Source organism: Vitis vinifera, chromosome 8 (genome assembly GCF_030704535.1).
Source record: "Vitis vinifera cultivar Pinot Noir 40024 chromosome 8, ASM3070453v1".
In the NCBI taxonomy this organism is placed as follows: Eukaryota; Viridiplantae; Streptophyta; class Magnoliopsida; order Vitales; family Vitaceae; genus Vitis; species Vitis vinifera.
The window spans coordinates 12,248,768-12,263,725 of record NC_081812.1 but is presented as its reverse complement, the minus strand read 5'-3'; the positions used below and the strand labels follow the sequence as shown (position 1 = coordinate 12,263,725).

Below are 14,958 nucleotides of genomic sequence, written 5' to 3'. Positions count from 1 at the left end.
GAAAGTCTCAAAACCCTAGAGAAAGGGATTTTATAAGATCTTAATGGTTGGATCAAATTAATTACATCAACTTAAGAACCAAAATGACAAGAATTAACTTGAACTTAAATTGAAAATCGAACATCTATGAATAATTGAATTTTTTATTCCAAAGTAAAAAAGGACATTAAATCAAACTCATTGATAATCCGAATAATTAAAAAATCTAGACTTATAACGTTTGAAAAATTTCTTTAAATGAGTAGGATTACCTTCCCACTGTGAAACTGTGAGGATCTTGAAGATATAATAAATGGAGTAATTACAATATTTTCTTGAATAATTTTTTAACAACTTTTATAATATTTAAATTTTTCATAGAACAATATTCTCACTAAATAGACATTTGATCATTGATTTTCAATCTCGATATTTCTACATCCTAACCTTTGAACTAACACCGACCCATTTGTTTAATATCTACAACTTTGAAGAAGAAAAAGGAACAATTTCTATATTTCTACCATGCCAAATTTGCCAAAGAATTTTTTTGAAAATTATTGCAAATTAAAAACCAAACTTGATCGAAGATGTAATTTTGATATTTCGACTCTTATGCAGTCAAAGTTGTGGATTTAATTTTGTAATTACCCTTGCAATCATGCCCCCAATCCATCTCATCCTTTCCATCATATCTCTCGAGATAAAGATATGACGAATAATATTGGCTTGCTCACCACCTACAAGATTTTTGGGTTTCTCCATGTTGGATAGTATTAAGATTCCAATCCAACATTTTCCATGAGCATGGGGGCTAAGCTTTAAAATTGATTTGTCAAAAAAGCTTATTTATTTGCCCAAAATAAAATACCTTCATCATTTTCATATATCATCTAATATCTTCATACACTTAAATTTATAGATTTAAGAATATTTTTTCAAGCCTAACTAAGATTTTTTATCATCCCAAAACACGGTAACATAATAACCATAACCAAGAAAAATTAGAGAATTATCATAACTTTATACTATTTAAGATATCGTTGTTGTCAAGAATTGAATGTTACTCCATAATCTTGTTAATTTTTCTTTTTCTTATACAATTTACATTCTCCATAAAATACAAAGAGACTTAAAAAAACACACCTCAATAATTTTTCAAAAATCTAAAAATAAATTATTTTAATTTTTCATTTTAATTTTATTGTTATTAATATTTTTATTTTTATAAATTTTGTATTATTATTATTATTTTTTAAAGGAAGCAAGTTGATACCTATTATTTGAATCTCATTCAACATTGTAAAAATTTAAAAGTGGATGTGTTAAATGTTTTAAAAAATAAATAAGGCAACACACAGAATGTGATAAGAGTATATTAGGACACAAAAAATGTGATAAAAATATTAAGTTAAAGAAGAATATATATAATATAAAATAAATTAAAAATGTAATATTATAAATAATTTCATTCACTTATTTGTAAAAACAAATAATATAAAATATATTAAATTTTGATAAATATTAAATATAATATATTTAATTAATTTTCATCTTTTTACTTTATTTATGAAGTTACCAAATCACATGAATAGAATATTTTCAAAATAATAATTCATCTTTTTAAATACATACATAAATATATATATAGCCTCCACCACACATTCATATAATGCATCCATCAATGGCTGCTTCCTCAGCCCTCCTCAAACTCCCCTTTCTCTGTTCATCTTCATCCTCATCCTCGTCATTTCCTCACATTTCTCCCTACACTTCTTCTCCTTTCTCACCGTTTCCCAACCCCAAGACTCAACCAAACTTGTTGAAGCACACCTCTACTTTCCACCTCCTTCCCATATCATATCGATTCTCTGCTGTAGAGGACGAGAATGAGGATGAATGCAACTTTGATGATGCGGTCGCCCTCTTCAATAGCAGGGACTACTACAGATGCCATGACTTCCTGGAGGAGATTTGGAACAGAGCTGAGGATCCTGTGAGGACCTTAGTCCACGGAATTCTGCAGTGTGCTGTAGGACTTCATCACCTGTTCAACCAGGTCTGTGTTCTTTTTCCCTGGCTATATTTGAAGATCAGTGGTGTGGTTTTTCAATGATGGGCATCTTAAATTAATTTGTTCAGAACCATAGAGGGGCTATGATGGAACTGGGAGAGGGCCTGTGTAAGCTAAGGAAGATGAACTTTGAGACTGGACCCTTTCTTCAGTTTGAGCAGGAGATTTCTGCAGTTCTGGAGTTCATTTATCAAACTCAGCTGGAACTGGCTGCTTGTGAGTTTTTACTTTGGGGTATTTGGAGTTGGTTGCTCTTCATTTTCCATTGTCTGACTAGTATAAGCTTGTATCTTCATTGGGTTACAGGGATTTCTCCCCTGCAAAACACATAGACGACATTTCTGCACTAGACTGGGAATCTAAAATGTAAGATACTAACTCATTCTTTGATCAAATTTTCTTGGGGTTGTTCCAATAGGTACTGATGATTTCTGCATAGCAATGGATCAATCAGAGAGATCATACCAACTTCTTGGAGGCTATGGCGCCGGACAGCGTCTGTACCACTTGGAGGGCGACCCAAATGAAATTGTGTACATTGTGTTCTCCCCTGAGAGGTCTCAAGGCACTGGTGAGACACCAAGAAGGGTAAAACTTCCAATCCTTAATGCAACTGAAGAATATCTCATGGCCTCTGGTTATAACTGACTGTCTAAAGCAACCATTTTGTATTTTTTTTTGGGGGTGGGGTTTCTTTTTACCCCATATACTTCTGTCTTATACCATTCTCTACTTGGGGTTTTAAGCTTTCATGTATAGACACAAGTACAACAAAAATTATGGCTATCAAGTAGATACAGCCCTTTAAGCAAAATAATCAGAAAATCTTTCAAGAAATACAGATCATTGTAGACACAAATAGGAATATACTTCTAGGACAAATCACAGCTCAACTACTGGCCATTACAACATATGAACCTAAATAGAAAGAGGACTGATCTGATCCCTAGATTTGAAGATTTCTGTGATTCATTGGGAATAGCACAAATAGTCATGACAGTTGTTAGATCATCCTTGATCCCAGATATGATCTTAGGCATTCGTCCAGAGTCGCTCACATCTATGATTTATCTCACTAAAATATTCCATATCTCAACATAGAATATTCATTTATCCATTCACAGTTTTCATGGTTTCCTCCATAAATATGCATATATGTTCATTTTTCATTGTACCAGCACATGTATACATAATCTTAGCTTATATTACACACCTTGAATAGTAATATGCAATTTTTAAAACAATTCCAGAACAAATAAAAATTAGTATAGTAATATACAATTGGTCAGGACATTTACAGAACAAAGAGAAATAAGTATCATGTCTGAGCATCAATTTTAGAAGAATACAATATTCAAGCAACCAATTTATTTTTTGAAGGAAAACACCCTATTTGTAGATGAATGTGCCCTTTTATTTTTTCGACATGCATCTTTCAGACAAAAGAATTTTGAGCTTACCTTCAGATTTTCTCAACTACAGAACTAGACTGCTTCAAAGAAACTCAGGTCAATTTTATTGCACTGTTGAAACTTTATGCCAATATCTCCTATAACAATAGTACCATTGAAGTATGCTTGCTAAACCTAAAGATTGTAGATGTTATATTCCATACAAAGCTGATATATTTTCTCCATGATGCGCTTTCCAGAAACAGTATTTTCTGCTGAGCGTAGCACTATATTCTTGACAATGGTCACCCAAAATTTTGTTTGCCAACCCCAAAATAACTGAAACATGGCCCATAATGAAACATAATTATTGTATTTCTATAGTTAATCTTATGATTATCTCATTCAAGGACACATATATACAAATACAAGGCAAGCATATGAGCAGAAAGATAAGACAATTGACAATTTGTTTTCATAAGTAATAAACACCATTGAAAATTTAGCTGCAAACGTGAATTAATGGTAAAAGAAGTGTTATCACTTGGATAAAACTACCAAGTCACTGTTGCGATTGCTAGAATTGAAAATTGTACTGAAGAAGACCTGGAAAAAGAAAAGGCTAGTGAGATCTGTACAACCCCAGTATGCCAATTATTCTTTTATCATGGGGCTCTGTATTCAACTAAGAGTAGCATCTGCAGATCAAACCAGGATGGTAGAAGAAAAATACTATGAGTAGCACCTGCAGACCAAAGGGAACCCCCATTCTGTGCAATTAATGCCTCACCCGTAGGTAATCTGTTCCATGATGCTCAGTGCAACCTGTGCGCATAAGACAGATAACATGATAAACATGATAACAATTTTGTGACCAGCTAAGCTGCATTGAAGTTTCCATCCTTATTCTCTTGGTCTTCTGGAGTTCGAGAGTGGAAATGGATGAACTGGGTTAAAATCTGGACAAGATATTAAGGTCATATACAGTTGGAAAATCGCTGAGCTCATGGTATGATAGTTAAGCTTGTAAAATGATAGTTTGTCAGATAGATTCTCCAAATTGCTTCTCCAACAAATCTAATGGTGTGCCCTGTGAATTTATAAAAAATGAAGGGCATCATGCATTGTCTTCTGTGGAGAACTCATTTGGGGAATGAGACTCTTTTAACCCTCTTCCAAGAGGGTTTGAAAAGACGGTCATAAATGTGGATGAATGGTTGATTCTTTTCACTCCTTAACTAGACTACACAAGAAACTGCTACTCAACGGGGAGTGGTTTCAGTTATCCTAGAGAAATGAAACCAACCAATACTGAAAAATCTAACATAATAAGTTCAGATAATGAAAAAATTACACATAAGTATGGATACGAAAGCATCAAGAAGCACACATCCTCCTGCATCCACCAACCACGGTAGATTTGGTTTGATTTTTGACCAATCCAAGCTGCTCACCAGTATGCTACAAAAGGATCAACATTTAATTTGTCCATGAGACCAAATATCCTATAACATCACACTGAAGCAACCCAAATTACTAAATGGAACTAAAGTTTCTTCTTAAGATACATGGCTTGGGAAATTGGTTAAGTATTCTTCTTTAGAAAAACAAAATGAAACTGACACATCATCATAACACAGTTTTATAGAGTATCAACTAAATTACAATTGAGCAAGGAAGAATAAATGTAATGATAGGTCATTTACCTTCCTACATATGTAGCATTTCCAGTTAAAGCAAAGAGGAACATTAATGGATTAAGCCCCTGTATGTCAAGACCGAAAAAGTTAGAATGTGCTAAGTCCTCTCTTTTCACCTTTGTTTGTGTGTGGGGGTGGGGGGAAAGGGTGGTTGGGGAGGAGAGGGAAATATGTGTTGGGGAATGGAGACCACCTTAAGGACCAGGCAAAGCAACCAACACAATAACATTGTGCAAGTTCAGTGAATTATTATCATGCCATATCTGGGCTCATCTGCCCTGTTGACCTGATAGCTAAAAATATCTCTTTGCTTTGACATTGATACTAAGGTAAAATTGGATTATATAGGAGCATTTTGTGAGGATGTACGAATAGTCTCTTCTTGAGAGGATTTTTTTCTTTTCTTTGATACATCCTCACTCCTATCCCCTGCTACTTGAGTTGGGCCTCAAGGACAGCTTCTTGTCAAGAGGATATGCACAACTGCTGAAGATAGACTTAAAATAGATGCACAAACGAAGAATTTTCAAAAGGTAGAGGGTATGTCTGCACGAGTATAGAACAGAACATGATAATTCACAATTAGAGGGTAGTCTTTCACAAGTGTTTTTGCATGACAATTCAGTAGAATTTGAGACAAGAAACAGTTTTGCAAGATAGAAGGGCCTTTAGGACAAAATTTCCTCAAGAGGAAGTGCTTACCTCAATCGTGCCCCTTCTGATCTGCAAAAATGAATTCAAACCATAGTAAGGTAAATTTCAACCACAAACACATATCAGAACTGATTATTAGCAGAAAAAATATAAAGTTGGCCTAAAATACAGAGTTAACAAACAAAGGAGGTTTAAAAAACAATAGTCGATTAATGGAAATTACAATGCTTCTACAATGTGAATAATAGGCCGTTCCTAATGATAGAAAATTGCAATCTCTCTTTATTTGTGTCCAAGAAAAATGAATCATCCATTGGAAAGTATGAATATATTACTACTCTAATTGCTAAGGAAATCTCACATTTAAAATAATTTGGGGAAGCCGTCCGCCCAAGTAAATAGCTGCCATTGACCATCCGAGAAAGGTCCCAATCCCACTGTTCCCTCCACCTTCACTTAGCTGAAGTGCAACAATTTATTAATGCTAAATTTTCCAGTAAGCTATTTTCTTTTAGTTTTGCAATAAAAACTTTAATGCCAATCTTGAAAGAAGAAGACTAAATACATAAGAAACATATAATGAGTGACAGTTCTAGATATGCAACATTTCTTCCTGAAATCAGAACACAAGCTGCAACACAAGGACCACATCAACTTGATGATTTCTAGGAAAGTAATTGAGAGAAAAATAAAGAATAAATAGAACCTGAGTGGGATTTAATAGGAAAAGCTTTTGAATATATTACTGAACATGTAGCATTTTGATTGGCTAGTACAGGATTATAGTATCCGGATAATCAAAAGGGGAATATCAGAAGCAGAAACCATCAACTTTGTGTAGCTATGAGTATAATTTTCTAACAGTGAATAGCGGAAATATTAAATCACTTTTGTTCTACCTGCAGAAGTGTTCTTCCTACTTTTAGCGCAATGCCTCCTTGGTTTGGTTTCTCTGCAGCAATCCCATCTCTGTTGTTTTCAGATGGAAGGAAATTAAAACAGCCGAGGAAGAACATTGTTGCTGAGAGCTGCAGCCATAGAGAACTCACAAGATTGTCTCATAGATTAAAATGAAAAGAGATTCCCAAAAATAAATATTCATAAAATTCAGCTAAAGCTCACCATAGAAAGCATGGATTTAGTGGTTGATGCCGGTGCAGATTGTGACAGAACTACACTACTGAGTAAGGGCTCTTCAAGGGAATTTGAATCATGAACTGAGGGAGATGTTTTTCTCTGTGCTAAAAAAGATCCCATTGCAGGGGCATGACTCTTTGATAGAGATCTTGCAGACCTGATAAAGTCACAAACCAAAATATTATTCTTTAAATTAAAGCAAAAAAAGAGCATATTTAAGAAATTTTAGATTCAAAGAACAATCAGATGAAAATGCAAGCACTTCCCAAAAGCAATTTTAAGATCCACTGATCAGATGGTTACATTAATAACTGTAGTGATTTCTGGAACCAGAAAGGTACAAAGTGAGATCCACTGAATCAAAATTTGATAGGTACCTTGGACATGAAGAAATTTCCTCCTACCAGATACTACATTCATGGGCGATATTTACCCTATTTAAGCACAACTTATCCTATAGATCAAGACAAGTAACTAAGCACTAGTTTGCAGCATGCTTTAAGTGTTGTCAATCAGTAAAAGGAGCTTACTAGGAGTTGAACTCCCTCCAAATACACTTTTGATTAAATGAATCAACACAGCAGATGAAAAGCACAGAGAAATGAACAAGTTGATGACATGATTCATATTGGGGAAGTGAGAGGACGGCTCTTGTGATTTCATTTTAAAACAAATACACTACATTAACCAGATTTACTCGGGGCAAACTGTGACACTTTCAAAGCCATTGGTTCACCTGATTTCTTGATGATGCTATAGGGCCTAAAAGGGATGCATCAACTTCAATAACAAGTTTTGAGAACCATTAGATGTTTTTAATCATAATTAGTATCAAAATAATGAGGTTTTGCCTATTGATTCACAAACCAGGACCCAGACTATGATACTTAAATCAAGGAGGGAAATCAATTACATGTAGTATAATTCTCTTGAAGGAGAGATATTTCTAGGACTGGCTGGAAGATTGACGGGGATCGGTGAACTCAGAGGAACTTCTCCAAAAACATTAGACTCATTTTTTAGTCCATCAGAAACTTGTCTCCCACCAGCACTGTTATTGTCCTCTCTATTCTTATTGATTGTCCCAGTCTGGTTAGGCTTGATCTCCTGCATTGCAAACAAAAGAATAATAGCGTATTATGGATATGCGGTAAAAAAGCAAGAATCAAACTTCATGTCATTGATTTTAATATCAGCAGCTATAACCTATAACCAAACATATTCCTCATCTGGTGTCTCAATTGGTCACAAGGAAACTGTTAATCTGGCCTAATACAAAACAACTTTTAAATTCACTGATGAGGAACATTACTAATAATAGGACTCAAACAGGATTCAGCAAGTTAGAGAAAAGAACTGAAAGTACTTCTCTCAGTGGTTCAAAATCATCATGAGGAAGGAAGACAACTAGCACCTGTGATTTATTGGTGAAGCAATTACAGAGAATAGGAAAGGATTGAACTTGATTATGAATCTCTCAGGATAGTTCCACAAGGGTTGAATCTAATGCAACATTTTTTTCCATATATCTATAAAAGATCTATGCCTTTGTCACATTTATATGCCTCTTCAAGCTCTTTCATATGGGATAGTACCAAGAATGCATTTCTTGAATACACATTCTTTAGACAGATAGGGGTGCCTCTCAGAGTATCAAACAATTAGAATTTATCTGTTATGTAATTATAAAAAATTCTTTAAGCTATATGCTTATAACTGTGAAAATAATAGATGAGAGATGCGGAATTTCCTGATTGCCAAGATCACAAGCTTTACATATTTGCATGTGCAAATCTTTCATGTGTATGCATGTATTTGTATATATATATATATACACCCTATTCTTGTGACCTAGATCTGAAGGGTTCTCGATACAATTTGTCATAGTATATACTATAGTCAAGTGATTATACAAATGGTAGAAGTGCTACATTTGATCTAGGCTAGGTTCCTTGTGTATATTTTACTGGGCATTCTCAAAGAATTCTTTTTAAGAATGTCTTCAATGAACACGTACTTGCAACAAACATTTGTATTCACCCAATGACGTTTGACGTTTCTCTTTTACTTGATGCTTATAATGGATTCTTCTATTAATGCTAAATTGGGAAGGTTTAAATAGCTATTAGCAGTACAATTGCTTAATTTTCACATGACCTTAACGGACAGAAATCACAGTTTCTTCTGTGGTAGGGATTCAATTTTTATCTCAACTTGTAGTATCAGGCTGGATTGTATTGATTTCAGGAGAGCACAAGCAGCAACTGTATGTGCAGTATTAACTAGGTTCTCATTTGAACTTGGATCCTCAAATATATTTGCATTCTAATTTGATCCTTCTGAATCTGGATCAAGTTCTCCACACAAAACACTTTGGCTACATCTTTCATCTTTCACAACAAAAGCAAATTCCCATATTTTCAATAATTTGCAAAGATTTCTCAGGTGGGAAGTTTTCTTTTCCCAAACAGGGTTTAGTAATTCATTTCAAGAAAACATGGAAGGCAAGAAAATTTAAATCAAACTATATTAAGTGAAGAAAAATTGCATACAATTCTAACCTTGTGGTACCATCTACCGGATTTCAATCGATGATAGATGTGACCATAGTATATGGATTGTGCAGTAAGAATCAGAGTAGTTATTGTATATAACTGCAGATCACAAAGCTGGTGAATTAGATGAATCGATAAATTAATAACATGCACAGATTTAAAACAATGTACAAAAATATATAGACATTAAATTAAAAATATGAAAAAATGCAAGATATTGGAATGCTCACCACCGCCATATAGAATTGGGTTGGAAGCTGCAAAAACAAGCAGAAATGATTTAGTCTCAATTGAAATATACCCTACTAAGAAAACTAAGCATTTTTAACAATTGGATTTATTAGTTGGTATTGGATTACAAATTCATTTAATCTCATTGCTACCTTGTAAAGATGAGCATTGAACCCCTCAAAATGTGGATGCCATTCATCAACTGAGCACCATTGGGCTCCTATAGTGTTCAGCTACAATCTTGCTGATCTTCTTTCAAAAGTATTTTCTATTATGAAGTATAGTCACTTGCTTTTGTATGTTAAAAATTTGATATTACATACGTGTGGATGCAGTGAATCATTCTGAATGAACTCAAGTATGCTAAATTGAATGAAATAATTTTTATTAATTCCTGAAATCATGCCACCTGATTGCTTTTATTATTTATCAACATTTTCCTATCGACCACACACAAGTGAATGGGCACACAAATTTAGTAAAAGTAGAAGTATGAGAAATACAAGAACTACTCACAGTAGCAGGTTCCAGAAAGCAGCCTAAAACGTTGAAAAGATCTCTGTAATGAAAGCAATCAACACAAAAATTCAATAAGTTGAGCAAGTAAGAAATGATTAGGACTATGATACTCTCTTAGAATCTCATAAGGCACAAAGAAATTGTTTTGTCAAGAATCTCATAAGAGTTCAAATGACAACTCTTGACGATTTCAAATATAGTATGACTTTTAAGTGAAACTAAGAAGATTGGTCTAAGAGAGCATCTGGACATCCCATGCAAACTAATTCACCACATTGTGGTTTGCATGCAATTGACATCCCATAAAAGGCTAAGTAATATGCATTAAGAGCAATAAACCACCGATAGAGGTTGATTCCCAACTAAGAGTGTTTTTTCAGGGTAAAATAAAATGTAATTTATTTCAATAAGATATCAATTACTAGCATTAGCAACAAATTCTTTTTTTTTTTTTTTGTAAGTAAGAGATTGTATTAAAAAGCACAAAGTGCACAAGAGTACACTGGGGGTACTAGCAACAAATTTTTAGAAAAAAATAAATTTACTAAGATATATAACTAAGGAATTCAAACTCAGATGAATCAATTGAAATCTGCTCTGCATCTGTTATAGCAAGAGATAGAAATTAAATGGCCCACATCCTGGCTGTAGTGTATTTCACAACTCATTAAACAACTGCCTTATGAAAAAATTTACTACCTAGACTGGCTAGCTTCTCAGATTATTAGAACATGGCTAGAATGCTTTTATTTACCGTTCCTTTCCTAGGATAAAACAAACTACAATTTGACGCAGTAAGAAAGAGATACAAATATTTACCCTACTATCCATGTCATGAGAAAAGCAATGGAGAGGCCCTCTGAGGATTTTTCCTTGTAGTTTGTAATAATTTGAGGTATCTCAGCAATGGCCCAACTGATAACACTAATCACACCAAGCGTTAAAGAAATTTCATCCTTCACACTACAAAGACAAAATTTCATAAATCTCCAAGCCCACAGTGAGCAATGCTGATGTCTAGGGCACAGGGGCAAAGAGCTTTCGAAGAGTTCCATTGCATCCAAGAAAATGTGTGCTCAAAACTGTAGGAAGAAAAAGAAAAAGATCAGAGACTTTCAAGAACAACAGCAACAACAATAAGTCTTCCATCCCTACTCTGAGTGTCAGCTACATGAATCCTTGTCATCACTCAATTCCTTCTACTGTCATGTCCTTGTTTAAACTGAAGATCATCACATCTTTTCTCAAATCCTCAACCCAAATTCGAGATTGCCTTCATATTTTAATAACCCTTCAACTCAAATCAAAACTCCTCCCTATTGGCACATTCCATGGTCTCTATGGCACGTGTCAAAACCACCTAAAGTGATTCTCTCTTAATCTTTTCCCTGATTTGTGCTATCTTAGCCTCCACAACCTCATTTTGATTACTTTTCAGATTATCTTTAACATGAGCTCTTAAAATTTATTTTTCTTCATTATTCTTTCAGGCTCTTAACAAACAATATTGGAGAAAAGAGTAGAAAATGACATCCCAAGCAAATCATTACGAGATAAAACACTTTTGTTGTGGTTTGCACATAAAGAAAAGCATTTCTCAGATCTTATATATAAAAAAGAGGTAATAATTAATAAAGCATTGTTCAGATCTTATATTGCAAGTACTTTTCCATTAGAAGAACTGTTTTTCGTCTTACTTCCAAAATGCCAACAAAAAGCAGTCTTAAATCAAAAGAAGAATCACTAAACTAAACTTCAGAAGAAACAAAAGAAATATTTGACTGAACCTGGAAGGTCTTCAAGCGTAGATAACTGAGAGACAAAAAGAACCCAGAAATTCAAAACATCAAACTTACATAGTCATCAAAACTCATTTAAGAAATAAAAAAATAAAAGAACCCAAGGAAATCCTTAAACCCAATCATTAGATACAGTGCTTTTTATTAGGCAAGAAAAAAATAAAACAAAAAAGAAAAAAAACAGGGCTTTGGGGTTTTAGCTTTTCAAGCCTAGATAACTGAAAGAGACAAAAAGAACCCAAAGTTCAAAACATCAAAATTACATAGCTATCATCATTAAAACTCATTAAAGAAATAAAAAATATATATAGAAACCCAAGGAAATCCTTAAACCCCATAATTAGATACAGTGCTTTTTATCAGGCAAGAAAAAAAAAAATAAAGGGGGAAAAAACAGGGGTTTGGGCATTTTAGCTTAGGAAAACAAATCTAAACAATATCATATTTCACAAAGTTTAAAAAGAAACCATCAAGATTCACAACATTCTCCATAAAAATTAGCAAATTTGACCCAATCATGTTAACAGACTGGACTGGAAACTCACAACATACACTACAGACCAGATGCAAAAAAACACAAAACCACCGTCTTGGAACCCCTTTTTCTTTTGCCCTTTTTAACATAGAAGTATACATTTCAAACGCCATATTTGGAATCAATAATCAATGCAAAAGAAATATGAAATTCTCTCTCCCCATTATGTGGTAGTAGAAAGAAGATTAACTTCCTTTTTAACAAAGAAAATTAAAATGCATTTCCAATACCATATTTGGAGTCAATACAACAATCACCGGAAAGAATATGAAATTTTACCGCCGATCTGGTACTGGGAAGAAATTTAGAGGTAGAATTGTTTTTTTAAGTGATAGAAACTCCAATCATTTCTTGACGAAATTCAAAATCCCATCACAACTCCTTCCTTTTCCAAACAGATAACCAAGAAAACAATGATTTGTAGGAATCAATCACGTATGAATTGTGAAAGAAAAGTACTAGAAAAACGATGACCTCCAGAGAAAAGGAGAGCTTCTATGAGCTTTCTTCTTGGATATTCCAGGGACGCGAGAGAGAGAAAAAGTCTCGAGGATTTTGCTCCTGAGCGTCGTCTTCGGTGTTGAGTGAGCCAGCAGTCCGTTCTTATGATGGCCACTTTTCCGTTTCCTGGTCTCAGTGTGAGAAGCAGCGTCTCGCATTCTCCGTTTCTGTTTTCCCTATCGTCAAAACGCAGCGTTTTATTTCCTCCGTGTGCCGTCGTCCTTTACATCGTTTTTCTCACACCACCAAAACGCACCGTTTTGGTGAAACACAGTCTTCAGACTCCACTTTTTGGATTAATAAAGGAGGGAAGACGGGTACAATTCAAACGCCACGTGTCTTTCCTTTCTCACTCTTCTTGAGACGTGGCATGCTCCACGTGTCTTAAATACAAATTTAAAAAGGTAAATCTTCTTTCCTTCCCATTTGAAATTTCATCAATACTTTACTTCAACTTACCTTGTTTTTTTTTCACTCAAAATAAATGAGTCATTTAATAAAATTTTAAATTAATAGTGATCATGTTTATTTAATTTAAATAAATTTTACCCTTAATAAATGAAAATAAAAATAGATAATCATATTTGTTTTGTAATGCCCCAAATTAAATTATAGGGTAAAATCATAAATAAAAAATAAAAAAATAAATTAAATAAATTAAAGGAAGATATAAAGATTTTTTAGTATTTAAAAGTTTTAAATATAAATTACAATTTTTTTGTTCGAAAATTTGGGAGATCGATTTTTCAGATAAGATTTTAATTTTTATTAGAAAATTCAAAATTTAGGAGATTAGGATTTGAATATCGATTTTTCAGATAAGATTTTAATTGTATTTTATATTTATTAAGTAATTTTTAACCATTTCAACATTCTTTTTAAAAAAAATCTGAATTTAGATTAGGTTTTGCCTTAAAAAAAGGAAAAAAAGAAAAGTGTGTATGGAGTATTTAAACACGTGTAGGGAGTAGATGTGAGGGACGTACACTCTTGCCACGGGGGAAGGAAATGAAGATGTGCGTGGAGTCCGTAAACATGAGTAGGGGGTAGGTGTCTCAAGAGAAAAAATGGAAAAGGAAAGGGAAGGAGGATGAAAGAGCACGGCCACGTCACGGGATTGAATTTAGAGAGGTAAATATAATAATATTATAATAATAATAATAGGAAAATATATTTATTTAAATAAAAGGAATAAATTTTGGAAAAATTTATGTTAGCAAATAAATAGATAGGAAAGAATTTCAGGAACAAACTTTGGGAATAAGAATGTTATGTAAATTAAATTTTTTTTAAAACAATTTAATCAAATTAAAATTGAATAATAATAATAATAAATATTAAAAATAATAATATTAACATAAAGTATTATTATGGACATCAAATTTGTAATGTTAGATAAATATCCTATAATAATAGTTTCTTTTTTTGTTATAGTGGGTAAGAAGGTTTTTCGTGACTTTTTTTGGTCATATTAAGTGGGGAGTAGGTTTCGTTAGAATTAAATTCTTCTAGATTTTTAATGATTTTTTTTTGAAGAATTATGTTTTGATCATTGGTAGATCCAAAAATTGACCAAAGATCCATATATCATACACATTTAAGATCAAGACTCAAATAAAATGTAAAAATTAAATTGAAGGATATTATCCTTCATTAATTCCTAAAATACCCTTAACCCCTATATGGGCACATAGTGAGTGTAAATTTCAAATTTTTTTTTTCCATTTTCTATTCCCAATTAAGTATTATTAATTTCTAATTTTTTTTTTCAAAGATATTTAATCTTTTTACTCTTATTATAAATAAGGATAAAAAATTTTCAAATAAAATTTAATGGATAATCAATGAATGAAATTTAATTCTTTTTATTATTTTCATATAAA

General features: G+C 33.0%; 2 protein-coding genes across 4 annotated transcripts; one reads left to right on the top strand and one right to left on the bottom strand.

Moving 5' to 3' along the window:
* Window positions 1-1,643: 1,643 nt before the first annotated feature.
* Window positions 1,644-2,890, top strand: LOC100267181 (uncharacterized). The gene is made up of 3 exons (XM_002278869.4): window positions 1,644-2,038; window positions 2,122-2,269; window positions 2,472-2,890. The coding sequence occupies exons 1-3, from the start codon at window positions 1,652-1,654 to the stop codon at window positions 2,699-2,701; spliced, it is 765 nt and encodes a 254-aa protein (XP_002278905.4). The 5' UTR covers window positions 1,644-1,651; the 3' UTR covers window positions 2,702-2,890.
* Window positions 2,891-3,897: 1,007 nt separating this feature from the next.
* LOC100853498 (uncharacterized) lies at window positions 3,898-13,342 on the bottom strand. Of its 3 annotated transcripts, XM_059738980.1 has the most exons (14): window positions 13,049-13,336; window positions 12,028-12,052; window positions 11,060-11,322; window positions 10,238-10,280; window positions 9,721-9,747; window positions 9,497-9,589; window positions 7,849-8,042; window positions 6,921-7,092; window positions 6,698-6,826; window positions 6,160-6,258; window positions 5,847-5,867; window positions 5,151-5,209; window positions 4,815-4,905; window positions 3,898-4,403 (listed from the first exon to the last, which is right to left on the bottom strand). In XM_059738980.1, the coding sequence occupies exons 3-14, from the start codon at window positions 11,293-11,295 to the stop codon at window positions 4,323-4,325; spliced, it is 1,245 nt and encodes a 414-aa protein (XP_059594963.1). In that variant the 5' UTR covers window positions 11,296-11,322; window positions 12,028-12,052; window positions 13,049-13,336; the 3' UTR covers window positions 3,898-4,322. The 3 variants fall into 3 exon arrangements, with proteins under 3 accessions (XP_059594963.1, XP_059594961.1, XP_059594962.1); XM_059738978.1 differs by lacking the exon at window positions 12,028-12,052 and having other exon boundaries at window positions 13,049-13,342; XM_059738979.1 differs by lacking the exon at window positions 12,028-12,052 and having other exon boundaries at window positions 12,854-13,336.
* Window positions 13,343-14,958: the final 1,616 nt, after the last annotated feature.